This window comes from Diplodia corticola (assembly GCF_001883845.1).
Source record: "Diplodia corticola strain CBS 112549 chromosome Unknown scaffold21, whole genome shotgun sequence".
In the NCBI taxonomy this organism is placed as follows: Eukaryota; Fungi; Ascomycota; class Dothideomycetes; order Botryosphaeriales; family Botryosphaeriaceae; genus Diplodia; species Diplodia corticola.
Genome location: NW_017971500.1, coordinates 79,826 through 99,926, shown reverse-complemented (window position 1 = coordinate 99,926; position 20,101 = coordinate 79,826). Strand labels below are relative to the sequence as shown.

General features: G+C 59.7%; 7 protein-coding genes across 7 annotated transcripts; 5 read left to right on the top strand and 2 right to left on the bottom strand.

Annotated features, from left to right (window-relative positions):
* Positions 1-4,096: 4,096 nt before the first annotated feature.
* On the top strand, positions 4,097-7,692 carry BKCO1_2100036 (pre-rrna processing protein utp22; the record flags this gene model as incomplete). The annotated part of the gene is made up of 2 exons (XM_020272691.1): positions 4,097-4,570; positions 4,642-7,692. 2 exons carry the CDS (start codon positions 4,097-4,099, stop codon positions 7,690-7,692), a joined length of 3,525 nt encoding a protein of 1,174 aa, XP_020130903.1.
* Positions 7,693-8,385: 693 nt separating this feature from the next.
* On the top strand, positions 8,386-8,863 carry BKCO1_2100035 (major allergen alt; the record flags this gene model as incomplete). Its single annotated transcript, XM_020272690.1, has 2 exons — positions 8,386-8,513; positions 8,566-8,863. The coding sequence occupies 2 exons, from the start codon at positions 8,386-8,388 to the stop codon at positions 8,861-8,863; spliced, it is 426 nt and encodes a 141-aa protein (XP_020130904.1).
* A 1,181-nt stretch (positions 8,864-10,044) lies between these two features.
* Positions 10,045-10,589, bottom strand: BKCO1_2100034 (mitochondrial large ribosomal subunit; the record flags this gene model as incomplete). The annotated part of the gene is made up of 3 exons (XM_020272689.1): positions 10,045-10,095; positions 10,150-10,427; positions 10,478-10,589. The coding sequence occupies 3 exons, from the start codon at positions 10,587-10,589 to the stop codon at positions 10,045-10,047; spliced, it is 441 nt and encodes a 146-aa protein (XP_020130905.1).
* A 246-nt stretch (positions 10,590-10,835) lies between these two features.
* BKCO1_2100033 (eukaryotic translation initiation factor 3 subunit e) lies at positions 10,836-12,182 on the top strand (the record flags this gene model as incomplete). Its single annotated transcript, XM_020272688.1, has 2 exons — positions 10,836-11,917; positions 11,969-12,182. 2 exons carry the CDS (start codon positions 10,836-10,838, stop codon positions 12,180-12,182), a joined length of 1,296 nt encoding a protein of 431 aa, XP_020130906.1.
* A 671-nt stretch (positions 12,183-12,853) lies between these two features.
* Positions 12,854-14,013, top strand: BKCO1_2100032 (thump domain-containing protein; the record flags this gene model as incomplete). Its single annotated transcript, XM_020272687.1, has 6 exons — positions 12,854-12,922; positions 12,975-13,112; positions 13,188-13,344; positions 13,407-13,624; positions 13,710-13,850; positions 13,912-14,013. 6 exons carry the CDS (start codon positions 12,854-12,856, stop codon positions 14,011-14,013), a joined length of 825 nt encoding a protein of 274 aa, XP_020130907.1.
* A 1,174-nt stretch (positions 14,014-15,187) lies between these two features.
* BKCO1_2100031 (aminoglycoside phosphotransferase protein) lies at positions 15,188-16,367 on the top strand (the record flags this gene model as incomplete). Its single annotated transcript, XM_020272686.1, has 2 exons — positions 15,188-16,179; positions 16,238-16,367. 2 exons carry the CDS (start codon positions 15,188-15,190, stop codon positions 16,365-16,367), a joined length of 1,122 nt encoding a protein of 373 aa, XP_020130908.1.
* A 1,496-nt stretch (positions 16,368-17,863) lies between these two features.
* Positions 17,864-18,207, bottom strand: BKCO1_2100030 (uncharacterized protein; the record flags this gene model as incomplete). The annotated part of the gene is made up of 2 exons (XM_020272685.1): positions 17,864-18,065; positions 18,125-18,207. 2 exons carry the CDS (start codon positions 18,205-18,207, stop codon positions 17,864-17,866), a joined length of 285 nt encoding a protein of 94 aa, XP_020130909.1.
* Positions 18,208-20,101: the final 1,894 nt, after the last annotated feature.

Sequence of the window (20,101 nt, the reverse complement as noted above, 5' to 3'; positions counted from 1 at the left end):
GGGAGATTGGTACAAGCTTTGGGCTGGGGCGGGCGGCGCATGGTACGCTTGCTCGCTGAGCGCGTGCTTTGTCAGGCGTGTAGCTGCGGTGACACTGGTGGCTCCGGGAGCGCTCTGGCGAGCCCTGGGTTTACCGCCATTGGGCCAGGGGCTTGGGCCCAGTCACGCGTGTTGGTGGCGCTCGAGGCGGCCGCCTCTCTGGAGAGCAGCAGACGGGTCGTTTCAGCGCGTGTTTCGCTGCCGGCCCAAAATAGGGCGAGTGCGCCTGCGAGCCTGCGAGCCTCCCGCCGGCCGGCGCGGCGGGCCTCGAGGGTGGCCGGTCGCGGCCGTGGCCAGCTCGGCCAGCTCGGCCAGGTCGAGCGAGGGCGAGGGCGAGGGCAGAGGACAGCGGGCAGTGATCGATCTGAAGCCCCGCCGAGCGGCCACTGCGCCACGGCCGGCGTCTTTCTTTAGCAACAGCCAACATGATGGAGCAGTTGCTGCGCTGCGGGCTCTGCGGGCTCTGCGGGCTCTTGGCACGAGCCATTGCTGCCTAGCTGCCTGCGACCCACCACCGCCGACGGGCACCGCCCACGGGCACCGCGGCTTACTGCCTGGTAGCCCTGCCCGTCTGCCATGCCCTCGCTTTCGCATTGCGCCAGCCTGCCGGTCCAAATCGGTGCCAGACCGGGCGCTCGGATCGACACTCGCCGCCGCTGCCTGCCTGTCTCTGCCAAACGGCGGGCCACCAGCCAAGCGATCTTCACGCTTCCCCACTTCCTGACGTCCGCTGGGGTAACGGGTGCCAGTCGCATGATGCCGGTGGCACCCAGCAACACCTCCGCCAGCTGCGGCAGCGCGCGCAGAAGCGCCGACGAGCAGCGCGGCCATGCGCGCGCGGCCTAGCCTCTCCGCCCCCTCCAGCAGCGCACCGCCGCCCACCAGATGACCCCCGACCCGCCCTTCCGCCCGCCCACCGAGCAGAGAGCCCCAACCACATGGCCAGGCCGGTGCGCCCAGAGCCAATATTGCACCAATGGGATCCCGGAACGAGCCTGTCGATCATGTTGGTTGCAGGCCGCCGCCGAGCGCACTGCTGCTTTGCTGCCCGCGGCCGCGAGACCCTGTGCTGGGAGTTGCCGGCGCCATGGCTGCCGTCGCAGGGTTGGGGGCTGTCGCCGCCGGTGCTCCTCCCGCTATTCTGGCACGCTATATCAAAGCCCAATTTCCAGGCCTGTTGGCAGCAGAAGCAGCAGCAGCGGCGGCGGCGGCGGCGGCGGCGGCGGCGGCGCAAACGCACTCCGACCTCTCCCCCAGGGCATCGCGTATATATGCGCTCTCCGGCTCGGCCGCGCTGGCGACGGACAGACGGGCGCCGGTCCTCCGTCCCCCTCAAGGGGCGACGGGATCTCCAGGACTCGCCGAAGCTGCCGCCTTTAGTTGCGATGCGCTAACGCGAGCGGGAGGTGGAGCCATAGAGCTCTGCTGTATATGCTTGCTCTAGCGCGCGGCTGAAGACAAGTGACCGCCACTGACGACTGAAGAGAACAGGTCGGTCCGGTTGATTTTTGAACCTCTGCTGTACAATACGCTACTGCTGAAGCATAGCGTGTTCGGCCTTCGGCGTCCTCGAAGCCGAAGGCCGCTTCCAATTTCAACACCTTTTGAGGCGCCATACAAGGGTCCGCGCGCCGCAGTCGTGGGCCATCCGACGACCTAGCTCTCCTTAATTTCGACCTTTCACACGCGCGGCACAGCGGCCGCTGCCGGGGGGGGCAGGGGAGGCGTTATGAAGTGCTGGATGATCTCCACGCATCCCCGCCCGCGCCAGAAAGATGCACGCAAGGGCGGATGTCGATGATCGCCATGTCAACACACGCGGCGTCCAACAAAATCTCCGCTACGCCTGTCTTCCAAGGACGAGCTTCGACGCGCCATACAAGGTTGCCAAGGCGGCAACGACGACGCTTCGTCTCTCATCCAAAACTCGGCCCCGAAGACTTATTAGCACGGCGCCGGCAGTCATCTGATCGGCTGTCCAGCCCCCGGGCTTATCGATTTCGAGGCATTGCGGACAACGACGTCTCCCTTTGCTCGCCCACCCTGGTGCGGCTTGCTGGCAGCGCCACTTCCCCAGCTGGAGAACGCCGGGCGATCAGCCTCAGCAGTGCTCTTTTTGGGCCGGGTGGCTCGCATTTGAAACGTCCACAGGGCCTTTTGTTGTGGGTGCGCATGTGATGGGCGGGCGGGTGCGCTGCCGGTGCGTTGCCGGTGCGTTGCCAGCGGGAACTCCGTGGTCGTCGTCGTCACGTCGTCCAGCGTCCATGCTGCCTCGTTGTCGCTTTCGGCGAGATCGTCGGATCGCGCGCCGGGGTTGCGCGACAGGGGACCTGGCAGCTGGCACATGGACATTGCGCAAACGCGCGCGCCTTGCCGATTTTTGGAGTGCCGCTGTAGCCCACGCCCACGTCCACGGGGCGCTCGCCGCATGGAAACATGTCGCCCGTGCCGCACACATCAGCAGTCGTCGACGATGCTCGACAAGCAGACATGCGCTGTGCCCGCGCCCCGCTCATCGTTGTCGAGCCCTCGCGTTGCGGAGCGAGCACCCTCCCAATGTAGGCATTGCTCGCAACTGTGCCCCAGTCCAGGGCTCGCGGATTACTTCCAAAACGCGGTAGTTCGCTTGGGCCCGTCGTGCCCCAGGCAGCAATGGTGATCATCGCACCGGCATCATCACGCCGAGCATTGAGCTCCAGACGACTGGACCGCCGGTCGCGCGGTACGGCGGAATCTCCAGATTTCCGATATGCGCGCTCGGTCGCCCTGGCCCTCGCGTTGGGCCTTCCCCGTTCGGGCGCACGCCTGTTGTGTGTCGTCTCGCCGGCGTTCCCTGACCCTTTTTTTTTTATTTTCCTCCTCGTGCGGATGCGCGCCATTTCCCGCGCGGAAATAGGACTTCTGTGCGAAGAAGCCAATTCATCCCTCGAACCCCCTGGCCGGCGTTGTGCAAGCCCCCTCTCCACACATGCGCGGCCCTATAGCAGGCCAGGGAACCTGCCGAGCAGCATCGGGGAACGTCGGGACGCCCAACAAGATACGCGGGCCCTGCACCCTGTCCTGCCGTTTCGCTCGCTCCTCGTGCGGTGCCGCGGTGCCCATGCACGGCGCGAGGAGGGGGCGATGGACTGATCTCGCAGAGCGCACTCTTTTCAAAAGCAAGTGGCGGCGAAAAAAACGGCATCGCTTGCCCGGATGCAGCAAGACACAACCTAAAATGCGCGGACCCGCCGCCCTGGGGACTGCACGCACAAGGCGTCGCGCCTTTTTCTCACTTTTGATTTCCGCGCCTCTGCTCGGAGACATTATTAACACCTAGGCTTTGCGCGCTGGGAAGTGAGGCACTCGTTGTTATTTGTCTTCGCCCACTCCCATTCGCCTGCCTCGCCCCCGTTTTTCGTGCGTGATGTTCAGTGCCCGTCGGTGGTCCCTGACAGCGGGTCAGGGATGGGCTTCTTTTGCTGGCCCCACCGCAGATGCGGTCATTCCATGCCGGCCATGTTGGCCGCCGTCTCGGCTGTCCGCGGCCGCCCGGCCGCCGTCATCCAGGCTCTGCCTTCGTCGGCGCGCCCAGCGACTGTGCCGTGCTCGGGTGCACAGCTGGTAGCTGGCCCTGTTAGCCCACGCATGTTATTGATGGAGAAACTGGGTAGAGCGCCCCAGGCAGGTGCCCGCATTTTCCGGTACCAACGGCCTTCTTTTTGATCCTTTTCGACGGTCGAGCTAGGTGCTTGTCTGACGCGCTGGAGAACCCACATGCGCGGTAAGCGGAGGGATAGTCTCGCCAACATCGGTCTCGGGGTCGAGTGTAGCGACTGCCATGGCAGCAGGAACGATGTACGTCCGTAGAGAGAAAGCAGCATGCGTCAATACCTAGCAGATAAAAGCCGAGGACGAGTTCTGACGCATAGCACAGTACGTAGTGCCGATGACCGGGCGAAGCCTGAGTCAGGCAGTCGCGCCGTATCGATAAGAAGTTCTGCAGGGTTTCATGGCCAGAAATTTTGTCGCGCGCTGCAACACCCTCACGCCCAAGCACCGCTGCATCCACGCGACCATGGCGCCTCCCGCGGTCAAGCGCAGAAAGCTCAGCCACGATTCCGACGAGGAGAGCAGCGACGGCGCTATCGACCCCCGCCTTGCCGACATCGACGACGCCTCGAGCGACGATGACGATTACAGCGACGCGTCTGGCGTCGACGTAGGGATGGACAGTGTGTCGCACGACGACGACGACGACGACGAGGAAGAGGAGGGCCCGGCGGGCAAGAGCCACCCGTTGGTCTCAAATAGGCAGCCTCAAAAACCTCACAAGGAGCCACGGAAAGGACCGCATCGGGATCGCGACATGGCCGAATTGACCGGTGCGTACACTGGCGAGGTTTACAAGTCGAACATGTTCAAGCTGCAAGTGGACGAACTGCTTGAGCAGATCAGGCCTAAGCATGGCAAGAAGGAAGCGGCTGTGGAGAAGGCCCTCCACGAGCTCAAGGCCATTATCGAGAAGATTCCTGCTCGCGAGCCCGCATCTGTGAGTTGTTCCTTATGGCTTAATTTGTGGAGATAGAAGGAGCACATGAGGCGATGCTAATTGACGTCCAGGTCCTGGATGCTGAGCGTTCTCTGATCAAGCAAAGCAAAGTTGCGGTTCCCTTTCCCCATCCACGGCCACCGAAAGATGCAAAGTATACTTTGCAGTATGCTAAGCCCACCGTGATCAACCCTATCGGAAGCTACCCGTTGAAGCTGAGCGCGAGAACCGGCGAAGCGCAAACCGTTGATTTGGTTCTCGTCATGCCTCCCCCTCTATTTCAGGAGAAAGATTATCTGAACAACCGCTATTTCTACAAGCGAGCTTACTACCTCGCATGTGTTGCCGCCGGCATCAATGCTACCAAGAGTCACGGCTTCAAGCTAAGATTCGATTACTTGAACGGGAACGAGCTTCACCCAATCATTGTGGCCCAGGTCAACGGTCAGGAGAGCGGACTGTCCAGTCCGAACTACCAAATTCACATCATCCCCGTGGGGCCAGACGGCGTCTTTCCAGAAGACAAAACCTTGCCGGAGAAGAACTGCATCAGGCCAAAGCACACGACCGAAGCTCAAGTGCCGACAAACTTGAAGCCTACCCCGTTTTACAATGCTTCCATCCGCGCCGACAGCCAAGCAACTTCGTATTTGAAGCTGTTGCACGGCGCATTAAGCCGCACCGATGCGTTCAAGGATGCCTGTCTGCTGGGACGGACTTGGCTACGGCAGCGTGGCTTTGGCGGGCAGATTCGGTGTGGTGGTTTTGGAAATTTCGAGTGGGCTGCTATCATGGCACTCCTGCTGCAAGGAGGTGGTCCAGCAGGGAAGCCGCTCTTTGCCGCGGGTTACAGTAGCTACCAGCTTTTCAAGGGCATGCTACAGTATCTGGCCACTAGGGACCTCGCAGACCAGCCACATTCTTATCAGGCACCTGGTGTGCAGATTCCTCGGGAAGATGGCATCCCTTATTTCTTCGACGGTCCGCGTTGCCTGAACCTCTTGTACAAAATGACCCCTTGGGCGTATCAGCTTCTGCGGCGAGAGGCTCGCACCACCGTTGCAGCCTTGGGAGACAACGCATTCGACCAATTCGACTCCACCTTTGTGCTCAAAGCCGACCAACCCCTGCACAGGTTCGATGTCCTGGCCGAGATCCCTCTGTCCGCTTTTGGCATTGACCTCCAGGACGACGATCACACGCAAAAGATCACCAAAAGCTACCAAAAGCTCTACCGGGTTCTCAGACGTGGACTGGGTGACCGCGCGCTAATTGTTTCCTTGATTCTACCAGAACATCAGCCATGGCATCTCGGGACGGCCAAGACTACTGTACAACGAGATGCTCTGATTTCAGTCGGGTTCATTGTCGATCCAGCCAACGCGGTGCGAGCTGTCGACCACGGACCTGCGGCAGAGAGCAAGAAGGAAGCTGCCGCCTTCCGGCAATTCTGGGGTGAGAAGGCAGAGCTCCGCCGCTTCAAGGACGGGAGTATTCTGGAGAGTCTTGTTTGGTCGACTAAAGACTCCGACGCCTCGATATTTGAGCAGATTGTGCGCTACGTATTGACCAGGCATCTGGGCAAGCATGTAGCAGACAGTGCTACCTTCTTCGGAGAGCAATTCACTCGCCTGCTTTCGGGCAGTGGTCAGCCCGGGACTGACCTCTTCCTCCCTTTCCGCAAAGCATTTGACATTCTCGAACGCGACATCCGTGCACTCGATGGAATGCCCCTTTCAGCTCGCCATATATTCGCTGCCGATCCGCAGCTTCGTTACACGTCCGTCGATGTTCCTTTGGCGCTCCGTCACCAGTGTTCGGAGGCCCCCGCAAATGTCGTCGTTGAATTCGAAGGTTCTGCGCGATGGCCCGATGATATCAAGGCCATTCAAATGACTAAAGTCGCCTTCTTGCTCAAGATGGGCGAGCTTTTGCAAGAAAGCGTCGAGGGAGTGACCACTCGGGTTGGTCTGGAGCATGAAGGTTTAGATATTATGAACCAGGCGTTCCTGGACGTCTTCTATCCTTCTAGCGCCGTATTTCGCCTACGGGTCCACCACGACCGCGAGCCGACATTGCTCGAACGCCGTCTGAAGGACAAAAGTCTCGATGCAGCAACGAGGGAAACTACGGCGCTTGCCCTGGCAACCTACAAACGCGAATCTGGCCGGATACCAGCCCACACCCAAGCTCTTCAGGCGCTCTGCACCCGTCTCCCCGCCCTGTCTCCTTCAATTCGACTCTTGAAGAAATGGTTTGCTGCGCATCTGCTGTCTTCTCATTTCGCACCGGAGCTCATTGAGCTGATGGTGGTCCGGACTTTCCTGAACTCGTACCCTTGGGAGCCCCCAACCAGTGCAATGACGGGATTCCTCCGAACTCTCGCCTTCTTGGCCCGCTGGGATTGGCGCAATGAACCGCTTATCGTCGACTTCGGCGGCAATATGAAGCCTGAAGAGGCATCTGCCATAATGATACGCTATGAAGCCTGGCGCAAGATTGACCCGGCGCTGAACCGCGTGGTCATGTTCGCTGCCACCAACATCGACGCCGAGGGCACTACCTGGACCGATCATGCGCGGCCCGCCAAGGTTGTTGCCGCTCGTATGAGTGCGCTCGCCAAGGCGGCGACCCAGGCTGTTCGCGACAAAGGCATGGCCATCGAGCCCGCAGCTTTGTTTGTGTCCCCGCTTGCTGACTACGACTTCATCCTGCGCATCAACCCGGCTTCAACGAAATCCAACCAAGGCAAAAAGGACAAGTTTTCGAAGCAACGGTTCAAGAACCTCGTTCTCCAGGCAGATGCGCCGGAACAGGCAAACTCCAAGGTGGCCGGGTTCAACCCAGTCAAACTATTCCTTTCAGAGCTACGCGAGACGTTTGGTCATGCCGTCGTCCTTTTCTCCGACGAGGACAAGGCCGATGTCATTGCTGGGCTCTGGAACCCAGCCAACATAGCGAAACGGAAGTGGAAGGTCAGGATGGGGTATTCGACGGTGCCTGTTTCGGAGCAACACGCTGAAGGCGAGGTGGATGCGGAGGCCAACAAAGAGTCGATGTTAGCGGAGATGGCGAGGTTGGGCGGAGGGTTGGTGAGCAAAGTGGAGGTTCACTGGCGGTGAATTGGGCGCAGGAGGTGTCTTCACGAGTGGCGCAGTGTTTAGCAACCCGCAGCCTCGCAGATGTGGTATGGAAAATGAGTCGTGCAACGGGGGCCTTAGAACTGATTGGGACTTTTGCATGAGAAAGCAAGCGGGCTGCCCAGGTCCAGCCATTACTCGTGTTGATCCACTCTAGCATGTATGCATCGGAAGTTTAAATTAAGGTTCCGGGGGCGGGCGTTGCTGATCAGTTTCAATCCTTACGTCTACAGCAACCATCGAGCAGCCTCGAGGTCCGTTCTCCGCCGACTGTACGATGCGCCCAGCGGTAATGGTAGATGTTTGGTGCATGCACAAAAGCCATGCGTTCCGCCTGATCAGCACCGCGCATCCAACCACATCAACCAGGCGTTCAGGAAGAGGACACGACTTTGGCCCATCCGTTCAGCCCTGCCGGGAGAGGCGTTTAGCCACTTCCGTTGCCCAAATCTCGCTTGACGTGCTTTGGCGCTGTCTCTTCTCGTATCCCGTGCCATCGGGCCGCTCTTTTGGCGGAAATGTCGATCTTTGGACATTTGTAGAAGGTCCGTCAGTCCAAGGCGCCCTTCACGTCTCAACTATATATACTGGACCACGCTTCACTCAATCGCTCTGTAGCAAAAAGGTCCCCCGTTCCCAACCCAGCCACACTCGCTTCAAACAACAACAACAACAATGCAATTCTTTGCTCCTCTCCTTGCCTTCGGCGCCATTGCGTCTGCCGCCGTCATTCCTAACCTCCCCACCGAGGAGGCGGCTATCACTAACCTCTACGCCCGCAAACTGAACGGCACCGTTGTTGAGTGAGTCGCCATCCTGTTTTGGGTGCGCTTGATCCTAACGAGTCCAATCCAGCTCCCTCTCTTTCAAGCTGAGCATCAACGGCAAGGCTCCGTACGACTGCTCGTCCAGCTCTTTCGGCTACGGCCAGTGCAACACTACCGACGCCTACTACGGCTTCGGACTCCAGAGCAACGGCTCTTCCACGTACACCATCGCCATTTCCAAGGTCTTCGACGATGGCTACAGCATCTGGGGTCAGGGTGCGGTTCCCACCTACTGCCACGCGGGCGGCACTGGGCCCAACGATTTCGTTTGCTCCCAGGTCAACAACGCGACCAACTTCAAGCTTTCCTTCGGCAGCACCGCTTAGACGGGGATCACAGGTCTTATATATGCTTCATGTAAACTACATTTATCGGGTATTGCGCGTGATGCAGCAAGCTCTGCGAATTATACTACCTACCCACGCATGTCTATGATGACGAACAATGATGAGATCGCCTTTGTGAATGAAGTGCCCGAGGGCGGCCGTAGCTGTCGCCATGAAGTAGTGGCGCCGCAAGGTTACCCAGTCGTCTAGTCAAGATCCTGATTTTTAGGGCTATAGATACCTCCCAAGGCTAGACTTCCCTTGATCGAATCCCACCCTGGCCCTTGATCTGGAGCTTTCGGTCCACCTTTCTCTTTTTTGGAACCTTCTTCGCCCGAGATGCTGGCAAAACCCAGCCGTGAATGTCCGGTTAGTGAACAATCAGTTCATGAATGAGTTGATGGGACGCTCTGTACGCGCACATGCGACCGGCCGCTCTTCACTCCTATCCTATGCTCAACCATGCTGATAAACCTCACCTCTCAGTGCCCGTCGCTGACAACAGTCACCACCTTCACCCAGACGATCCTCAGTCGGGACACTATCGAGGTAAAGTCAGCCTTGCAGAGGGCTCGCGATCCTCAGTTCTGGCAAGGTGGTGTCAAGCATCTGTCCATAGAACGAGAATTTATTGGTTTTATTTTTTTTTAAAAAGAAAATGGTTCTCCAGATCTATCACCACGAGCAGCCACACCGCATGCCACACATACTTGGCTTCAACGATCTTGTCCTTCACGAAGTCCACACACATCAAAGACGAGGACTCCTCAAGTCTCTGCCTTTCCGAAAGCAAGAACGACGTTTACCGCGGGCGCCTTCATACCCCGAAGCGGACATGTACGACTTAAGAACGCCGTAGTAAGTCGGAGAATACTACGCGCAAACGCAAGAGGACGAGATGTGCGGCCGATGATGATTCGAAGAGTGTGGTCAGCCGTCCCGGAACTTGAGCACCAACACGATCTCACAGCTCGACTTTGCAACGATCTCGTCGATCTGCTGCACAGGCAAACCTTTTTCGACAGTCGCACGGACATAGATGTACTTCAAGCTATAGTCGGGGCGATAATCAAGATAACTTCGCCACGTGCTGCTTTAAGTAGCTACGACGCTGTAATCACGGCGACTCTCATCTGATATCCCACATGAAGTCACACGATGTCGCACCGCCCTTGACGAGTTTAGAATTTCTTGGATTCGAGGAACTCAATAGTTTTGGAGTAATGTTGGCCCTGCAAGAAGTTGGCAATGAGCACAGTATTCCTGAGAAACGAGAGCAGCCGTACCTTTGCAACGATATGCCCGCTGGGATGGGTGACCCAGATATCCTCGGCCGAGATATTCAAGTATGTCTGGAGCTCTTTTTTAAGCGCTTGTGAATCCCCGCTGACCTTGCGCACTTTGGTCTCTGTGCGATTGCCTCCGCGCTTCTGGTCAAGGTAGACGGGGAGATTGTTCGACGAAGAGCGCTGGACAAAATAAGGCAAGGCGGGCGGACGAGCCTGCTCGACGGCCGAGGCGTTGGCATCAACGGGGGCCGTGGTGGAGGCAGTGGTGATCTTAGCTGCACCCTGGGTAAGTGGAAGGCTGCGCAAGGCTCTCAAGGCAGCATACCTTCCTGCCTGAGGCGGGCGCGCTGTGAGAAGCGGTGGATCTGGGTGACGGCCGCGGGCGTGGGAGTTGCAACTGGGCGGAACAGAGACAGGCCGGACCGTGCGAAAGCCATGGCGCGTGCAGGTGGGAGCAGAATTGCGAAGTGCAGACGGGCGCGCAACAGCGGGAGTGTCGAGGATAAGTTGGGGTGACAAAGGTCGGCATCGGAGCTTGGCCCAAGCGAGGCGACACGGCGCGGAATTTTGACCACCTGCGCGCGCACCCCACACCACCACCGCTCGCCTGCAACCCACGCGTCCGCAGCGCCCTCACGTCTCGCCGCACTCCCGGTCGCTGCTCGATTGCTCGCTTGCCCGCCATGGCCGACGCCGATGTCGCTGAGCAGTATGACCTGCTCCCCAAGATGATCCCCAACCTGGATCGTCACCTGGTCTTCCCGCTGATCCAGTTCGTTGCCGGCCCGGAGGAGGAGCAGACCGAGCAGGACAGGAAGCTCAGATACGAGCTGCTCAAGACCACCAACATGATCGACTATGTCGGCGGCCTGCACGCCGAGATCAACGGCCTCGACCAGCCCGCCGAAGAGTTCAACAAGAAGCGCGAGGAGGTGCTGCAGAAGCGCGAGCAGTTCGAAGAGGACACGAGCAAGATCCTGGGTCTCCTGGAGGACGAGGCTGTCGTCGGCAACCTGCGCAGCGACAAGACGGCCAACTTGAACTACCTGAAGGACAACCACGGCGTCACCAATGACATGGTTGACAAGCTCCTGGAGTTCGGCCAGTTCCTGTACAGCTGTGGCGACTACGAGCGCTCCTCGGAGCTGCTGTACCGCTTCCGTGTGCTCTCCACCGACGACAAGAAGGTCTCCGAGTGCACCTGGGGCAAGCTGGCCAGCAACATCCTCTCCACCGACTGGGAGGCCGCCATGGAGGAGGTCAACAAGGTCAAGGAGAGCATCGACACCAGGCTGTTCAACAACGCGCTTTCTCAGTTGAACCACCGCACCTGGCTCATCCATTGGGCTCTCTTCCCCTTCTTCAACCACGAGCCGGCCCGTGACGCTCTGACGGAGCTTTTCTTCTCCCCCGCTTACATCAACACCATCCAGACCAGCTGCCCCTGGATCCTCCGTTACCTTGCCGCCGCCGTCATCACCAACCGCAGCCGCAGCAGGACCTCCAACCAGTACCAGAAGCAGCTGAAGGATCTGATCCGCATTGTCAAGCAGGAGGGCTACGAGTATAGCGACCCGGTGACCGACTTCGTCAGGGCGCTATACATCGACTTCGACTTCGAGGAGGCACAGAAGAAGCTGGGCGAGGCTGAGGAGGTTCTCAGGAGAGACTTCTTTTTGGTCGCCACCGCCGACGCCTTCGTGGATGCTGCCAGGCATCTCATTTCCGAGTCTTACTGCAAGATCCACCAGAGGATAGACATCAAGTAAGAAGCTGTTGGCGCTGGAGGCAGAAACAAGAAGCTAACGTGCGGCAGGGATCTTTCCACCCGACTCGGCCTCAGCCAGGACGAGGGTGAGAAGTGGATTGTTAACCTGATCCGCGACACACGCGTGGATGCCAAGATCGACTACCAGGCGGGCACTGTTGTCATGAACCACCCGCCGCAGTCGGTGTATCAGCAGGTGATCGAGCGCACCAAGGGTGGCTTCTTCCGGACACAGGTCCTCAGTGCGGCGGTGGCAAAATGAAAGATGTTTCCTTGAGGTTTTGAGGTTGGGTCTTGCTTTCGTTCGGCGTCCCGGCGCTTGAAAAGTCCTGGGCTCGGCTTTGCATGGCATGAAACCCCGGGGGCTTTCCAAGAAAGAAAAAAGAAATTAGCTTAGAGGAGCAGTGGATCACATGCCAGGTATCAGTGGCGTGGTGCTTTGGCTCACATCAGGCTGCAGTGATATCAGATGGAGCTCTCGTCGAGCCGGAGAGCGTTTCATGACCAGTCACACGTAGAGTAAGAGCAAAAAATCCGATGACACGTATTGTATATACAAGCATGAAACACGGCATTTCTCGTGTCCCACGACACGTGGGGGCGTGGATTCAGGCGTGACATTGCAGTGTACCTATACCGAGCGGAACGCTTGGCACGCGGGTCGGAGCATCAAAAAAAACCCTGAGGCCTGGGACCCGCGGGACCCGACCCTGGGCGGCGGGCGGCGGCTGCTGCAAATGTACGTAGTACCTAGTAGGTAGTCGACCGATGAGGCCAACCTCGTCCGCCGCCGGCGGGCTTTAGCGAGACGTAGCGCGGTAGCGAGAGCGGAGCGAGCAACTTTTCTTGGCCTGCATCTCCACACGATAATAATCGCGATCTTTCTCGCCCTCGCATCACCCCGACCAGGTTGCGAACCCCGCCGCCCACGCCATGCCTGACGAATCGCGCAAGCGCAAGGCGTCCGCCGACGACCGCTCGCATGCCGGCAAGCGAAGCAGAGTTCGTCAACTGCTCACCGTCGTGCATGAAAGGAAGCTGACCGTCGGCACAGGGCCGGAGGCAGTGGCGCTCGCTGCCTGCGAAACAGGGCGGTGGCAGCATCGAGCCCGGTGACTCGGGCATCTGGGCCACGTGCAATATGGGAAGAGAGGCAAAAGCCGTGGCCGAGCTGAGAGACATGTTCGACGAGGTGCGCAGCCAGCCTCCGCAATCCTCTGTTGCGCCCTCCGCGCGTCCGGCGGGACTAATGCACCTCTCTCTCTAGCACGTTGAGAAGATGTACGGCGGTGGCGCAGCCCGCGACGACGACGACGACGCTGCGGGGGCCGACGTTGAGGCTGAAATCGCCAAAGAGCTGGAGGACATGCGCAAGCCGGCCAAGGAGCCTCCTTTCAGACACATCCGCGTGGACACGGACTGCAGTCAGTCTCGCCAAGCCGTCTTGCTTTTTTTTCCCCTCGGACGCGTGCTGACGTGGGAGAAGTCATGTTTTTCAAGACAAAGGCGCCGATTGAGCCCGTCGAGTTTGTGCGGCGCATGTGCGAAGATGCCATGGCGAGCTCAGAGCGCAAGACGGGCCGCTTCATCAAGCGGCTGACGCCAATGACGCTGATGGGAAAGGCACATCAGAACGGCCTGGAGGAAGTTGCCGCCCAGGTTCTGGCGCCGCACTTCCATGCGGAAGGTTCCGCTGGCAAGAAGGCAAGCATATCCACCGCAGCCGTGTCATAGCCTCGGCCTGCCACTTGCAGACGAGTCGGTTTTTGCTGACAGTGTGCCCGGTCAGTTTGCAATAAGGCCGAACATCCGCAACAACAAGGACGTGACGAGAGACCAGGTCATCAAGACGGTGGCCAGTGCCGTTGGGCCCGGGCACAGCGTCGACCTGAAGGACTACGACCTGCTGATCCTCGTGGACGTCTACAAGGTAAGCCTGCGTGCTTTTTTGGATCCACGCGGGCCAGGCTTGGTATTGACGACATGCACAGGGTCTCTGCGGGATGAGCGTGGTGGGCAAAGACTTTGAGCGACTCAAGAGATACAATCTCTCGGAAATATACGAGCCATCACCGAAAGAACAGCCGAATTGAGCAGCGGTCGCCGAGACAGGCAGCACGCCACCGGCAAGCGAGCGGCAGAGGTGCATGAAGGCGGGGACGGTGCAGGCCGGGCGATTGGACGGGTCGGTATCAGAGTGCAGCGGACGGCAGCGGGGCATCGGTTTAAAAGGCGATTTTGGCGGAGCGGCAGCAGGTGCGCGTCGGCGGGCTTGGGGGTGGCGCACGGCGCAGGCAGACGGCCGGGCGGGCTGCTGACTGCCGTGCTGGAGTCGGCGGAGGCGGGGGGTGGAGATTGGGATAAAAAATCAGCTCTCACTGGCGGGCGGCGACTTTGGTGGAGGAGCATCTGCAGCAGCAGGCGGAGGACCCGGGGCAGCGGCAGGACAAGCCATCCACGCGAGGTTCCGGGGCGGCGGGCTTTGCATTCGCTTTCTGGAACACGGGAGGCGCGGCGGGCGATGCGACACGGCAATGCCACGTCGCGGCGCTGCACGACATTGGACGGACGAGGGCTGGGGATGGCTGGTGGCTGCCGACGGCGGGACGCCGACCATCGCTTCCTGACGCCCTGGGTTGATGGATTGATGCTGCCGCGCGCAGGGCTGAGCCCGGGCTCGCACCAGACGCACCAGACGCACGCAGGGGCCGCGCAGCAGCAGAGCCCGTGGCCCGCCAGCCCGGCCGCCGTATGCCGCATCCGGCAGTCTCTGACGAGCCCATAGACCACGCCCTCCGCCAACCGCTCCCTCCCCGCCAACACCAGCATCGCAAGCGCCCCTGCCCCAGCGCGTGGCCCCCCCGGCCCCCCCGGCCAAGCCGTGCTGCCGGCCGCCGTCACTCGGCCGCCGCTCCGCCCGCCCTGCTCTCGCTTCGCGCCGCCGATGCTCGACCACCATGGCCGTCGACCTAATGCTCGCTTGCTCCCGGCCTGCCTCGGTCCGACTGGCGCGCCCGCCCTCAAGTACAGTCCAAGTCTCATCGTTATCTCGTCGACGGATACCCAGAAGCTGCTTCGGAGCCACTGTCAGATCCGGCAACCCTCCCCAAGACCCCATCGCCCACCAGGCCACCTGAGACCTGCTCCATCACGATCCGCGTTCTGTTTCAACGCTGCCGCCTCCTTGCACCTCTGTTCTGGCTGCTTCCCTCTTTATTTTATTTTTGTTTTAATGAGAGCTGCCTGCTTATGGGTCCCGCTGCCATCATGCATCTGCCGCCACTCGACTTCCAGTCCTCCCTCCCGCTCGTCACAATGAGCCGTCACTCCTTTCATCCCGCTGTCAGCAGCCTCAGTCCTGCTGCCGTTCTCTACGCCACTTCTAGCCGTCCCCAGTCGCCGGCTCCGGACGTGCCTGGCATCCAGAAGTTGCTCCGCGATCACTTCCGCTCCTCCCGCACATGTCTTCAGCAGATTGAGCGGATACAAGCCGGTCTGCACCGTCTTTACCTCCTCCACCTCACAGACGGTTCCAGGCTGGTGTTGAAGTGCCCTCCGGCCGCTAGCACGCGCCTGCTCCGCTCCGAGCACCTGTCACTTGTCACTGAAGCCCACATCCTCGAACTGCTTGCCAACTCCAGCCCTCGTGGCCACCTCCCCATCCCCAGCCTTCTCTGTGCCGATACCAGCCCCGACGCTGAGCCTCTCGGATGCAGTTATGTGCTCCGCACCCACGTCCACGGCATTTCTCTGGCACACATTCGACCGCACCTAAACCGCACCGACCTCGCTCAGATTGACCACGCTCTCGGAAGCTGCCTAAAGAGCCTGGCATCTCTGAGAGCACCAGCCTTTGGTCCGGCCTTGGCGGTAGCGGCTGGGAGAGGCAGCGGCTCCTGGCGAGAAGCTTTTCTTCTGCTACTCGAGGCCGTGCTGCGGGACGCCGAGGATATGCTCATCGCGCTGCCCTATGACTTCATCCGCTCCCTTGTGCAAGCCCAGCAAGCGACCTTGGACGGGGTGCGGACACCGGTGCTGGTGGCCATGGATGCTGGAAGAGCCGGTAACGTACAGGTGGACGAGGTGAGACGGTGTGTCAGTGGCTTGGTTGGCTGGGGCAACAGCGTCTGGGGAGATGCTCTCCTGGCGGGCGTGTGCTGGGGCTACTCGGCGGATCAGACCGATGAAAGCAACAGGATGTTCTGGCAAGGTTTCGGTGGCTGTGGCGGGTCAGAAGCGGAGGTCGTCAGGATGAAGATGTAAGTCAAACCCCCGTCTCAGCTGGAAAGGCAAGGCTGTTAACACATTGCCGTATAGCTATGCAGTGTACAAAGCGGTTGTCGCCGTTGTCACTCAGTACTACCGGCCGGCCCAGCTGGATCACGAAGAGCTGGAGGCCAGGAGAGCGCTCACTCGCGCACTGAACGACTTGCGGGAGACCGTATAGAGGTTGGGTGGCGGCATGCAGCTTGCATCACCTGTGCCAGGAGCATGCCTCCACTCTTCAAACCTATAGTCTCTACGGCCATCGGTCTATTCTTTCCGCCTGCTCAACAGCCCGGGAAAGCACAGGCTAGCTCCTTCTCAAGGGAAGCCACGTGTGATGGAAGGGGCGTCGTGGACTGAGCGCAGCGACCAACGGGCGTTTCGCGCGGAAGAGCAAGGAAAAGGAAGGAGCGCCGCACCACGCGTGTGACGGGAGATCAAACATGTAGACGGCCACGAGGCGCTAGCCGGGCCAATGCCTGGGGTGCGAGCCGGAGCTCCTGTCAACGCCATGGAATCCTTCTTGTTGGGTGGGTGCAGTCGACCAGGGGGGAATCTGGTGGTTCGGGTGGATGGAAGGGGCATCGTGTCGGCCCTTCCGCACTTTTCACATGGGCTTTTGCTGATTTGTTTCCATTTCCATGTTCTTCATGACGTGACGGTCGACGCTGAGTTTGATTTTTGGGCTGTTTATTTTTATTTTTATTTTTCATCTTCAAGTTCATTGTATGAAACGAGCGAGCACAGCGGTATGTGTCATTACTAGCATAGCACTGGAGTTCACGATCTCGGACCATTACACCTATTTCGGGAAGGATTTCACTTATAGTCAAAGTAGAGGGTCAGTGGGGGTTGACAGGTTTCGGATTGAGCGATGAATTGTACAGTCATAGCCATCGATCATGGCTATCTCACAGGTGCTAGCTGCTAACTGCATTAACTGTTGCGTCGAGGCCGGCGCAGCCTCCGTTTGGACGATGGCCGGCCATGTCGCGGGCGCACAGAAGACCGGCGACGGCGCTAGGCAAGGGTGCGGCTTCAGGACGGCGGATTCACGTCAGTCGCAGAGCTGAGTCGGCATGGTGGAGTAGGCGTGCAGGTGGGAGATTGGGGACGAGGGCCGCGTAAGGCAGAGAGGCTGTGCAGCAGAAAAGTAAGAGTGATGTGCGATTCGGAGCACGGAGCTGTCTTATTCACCGTTGCAGTAGTAGCTACCTGGCTTCCGTTGTAGAGGGAGGGGCCGCCGAGCACTAGTTGTGCAGTACCGCCACTCTCGAAGACTGGTTGCGGCATCGTCATCCGACGGCTTTAAGTGACGATCAATCATGACATTTCGTCCGAGAGCAGGCCCGCCACGGTAGCTGTCGACTTTTTCTTTTGTCGTCAGCGCCAGCTGCATCCAACATCCGAGCGATCTGCATGTTACTGTAGGTGTAGCTAAGGACATAAGGACAGTTGATCGGCAGAGAGCGGACAGGGCTCCCGTCCGAAGAAAGACACGACATCGAAAGAGCGGCTTCTTTGGGGGCGAAGCTTCTCGCTGTTCGGAAATCACGGCTGGTTTGGGGCAGCGGATGGGCAGCGGATGGGCAGCGGATGGGCTGCTTGCACAAGCTTTTTGGGTTGCCCGCCCATCACCCACGTCTGTGCCTCCATGTGGGATTGCGCGATGGCTTCTCATTTGCGAGCAGTCGCCGATCCCTCGGTTCGCGTGTGAAGAATGGCATCGGTGCTCGCTGACGGCGGCGGGCGGGTGCGCGAGGAGCGGAAGGCGGGCCATTTGCAGGGCGTGCGGTGGTGATCCGTCGTCGTCTGCGTGATGACGATCTCCCATTGCATTTCCGCAGCGCCCAGCCAGCCCTGCTTCTGGCTGCGGGCACTGGGCAGCATCAGCGCGGAGATGACACCCGGCGCTGCAGTCTCGCCCAGAGACCGCACGGCGACCGGTTCTGGTCCAGTGGCAAGCCCAGGCGCTGGGAGCGCGTGGGGATGGCGCACGAATGAGCAGGTGCGTGTGGCATGGTGGTGGATGTCTGCATCTGCTGCGCTTAGCAAACGCTCCGTTGGCGCCCTCTCGCCTAGCGTTGGCAGGGGTAAGCGAAAGGCGCCGTCTTCTAGAACAAGCAGCCGCGCCTGCAGTTGGCAGACTAGCGCCCCTGCCTCAGGCTCATCAGGCCCACGCTGCCGCCTGCCGCCTGCCGCCTGCCGCCGCCTGTTCTCGTCATCACAACCTCGCGACTCACAGGTACTTTCGCTCATGGCCAGCACGCCCATGGCCAGCACGCCCATCGCCCATCGCCGTCCGCCGTCCCGTCCGCTGCTTCGCCATGGAAGTTACGAGCAGCATGGCGCCTTGCTGCCGGAGGGCTACTGCTTGCAGTAACACGCCCGCCGCCGTCGCTGGTCACTCCTCACAGACATCGGGCCCCGCTTTCTGCCGCCTCGTGGCTCCCGCCCACGGGCTCTGATCTTGACGTTCATCATCCTCCGTGGGCCCCCGGCACGCCGCCCTACCTGCAGACGGCCATGGTCGACTTCCCCCTCGCTACGCTTTGCCCGATGCGGCAACGGCTGCGGGTAAGCTTAACGTGCCGGTGTTGGCTCAGCCTGATGCACTGCCGAACCGTACCGTTCTCTCCATCCCCTGTCGCCTCTCTACGCGTGACACGGCTGTCTTCAATCATGGCGATTGCACTGCCCTCAGGCCCCAATTCCAAGTCGAGCCTGCTCTTCCGGCGCGCTAACGGCACATCTCTCACGCTGAAACCTCTGTCAGAGATTTCCCACCCTCCGGCACCACCGGCAGCTCCGCATTGCGAGATTTTTTTTTTTTGCCAATGTTCCATCATTTGATAGACCTTGGACTCGCCTGCCATGCTCTGGCTTGGCTGCTAGCCGATGTAACGTGATGGCACTGGTTTGGAAACATCGGCACTGGTGAAGCGGCGACAGTCGCAGCAGTGTGGGCTTGACAGCGGGCCTGCCACGCGTTTGACGATGCGTCCATGCGAGCACAGTCGGCGAGATGCATGCCGTGTTCTGGACCCGTGGCTGCACCGGTGCGGCCTTTTGGTTGATGCTGTCTTATGCGAGCCACAGATGATCAGTTGCTACTATACAGCAGCTCCTGCGCCTAGCGATATGCTGGGGACATACTCGACCCTTGAGCCCTTGAGCTGTAGGTTCCTCTCGTCCGCCACGGTGCCCCGGCCCGATCTGTTGTCGTCCTCGACTGCTGAGTGGCTGCTTGCTCGCTTCGAGTCTCGCTTTGCAAGCGAGCGTGCATACCAGGGCGGGTTTGCCTAAACGGCGGCCTGAAAGAAAATAGCCCCATGATGTCGTTTGAGCACATTGTTGCTACAGAATTGCTCCGCTCTGCAGCTAATGCTCCCCACCGCCCCTTGTTGATCATGAGGAGACATGCAGAAAAAGCACAGCGCAACAGGTGCACAAAAGGATAAGCAAAGGTCCAAGCAAAGGTTGATAAATTAAAAAGACGATAGGGTCCGGCAAATCTTCTCGAGAAACGGCACGTCAGCCGCCGCACCCCAGGCAGCCCTCTTAAAAGATGATCTTATGGCCCTATTTGGTGCTGAAAGTCAGTCTCGACCGCATGCACAGTCACGCATGGTTCCTCCCGCGCAATGCAAAGAGCATGGTGTGGAGAGAGGAATCGGAATCGGGGCAGGTCCGCACTGGAACTGCCCTTGTTCTTTGTTCTGTCCCGCAAGCCATCGGAGATGCAGATTATGGGAGGCGGTGATTCCCAGGCCGCACGCGTGCTGTTCTCGCTCCGGCACCCGGGCTTTCGGGCTTGCAAATACGACAGGGCTGAGACAATTCTTCTCTTGCAAACGTGACCCTAGGGCCCCTCTCCGAAACTCTACCAGACGGAGTGCCCCTTTATTGCAAACA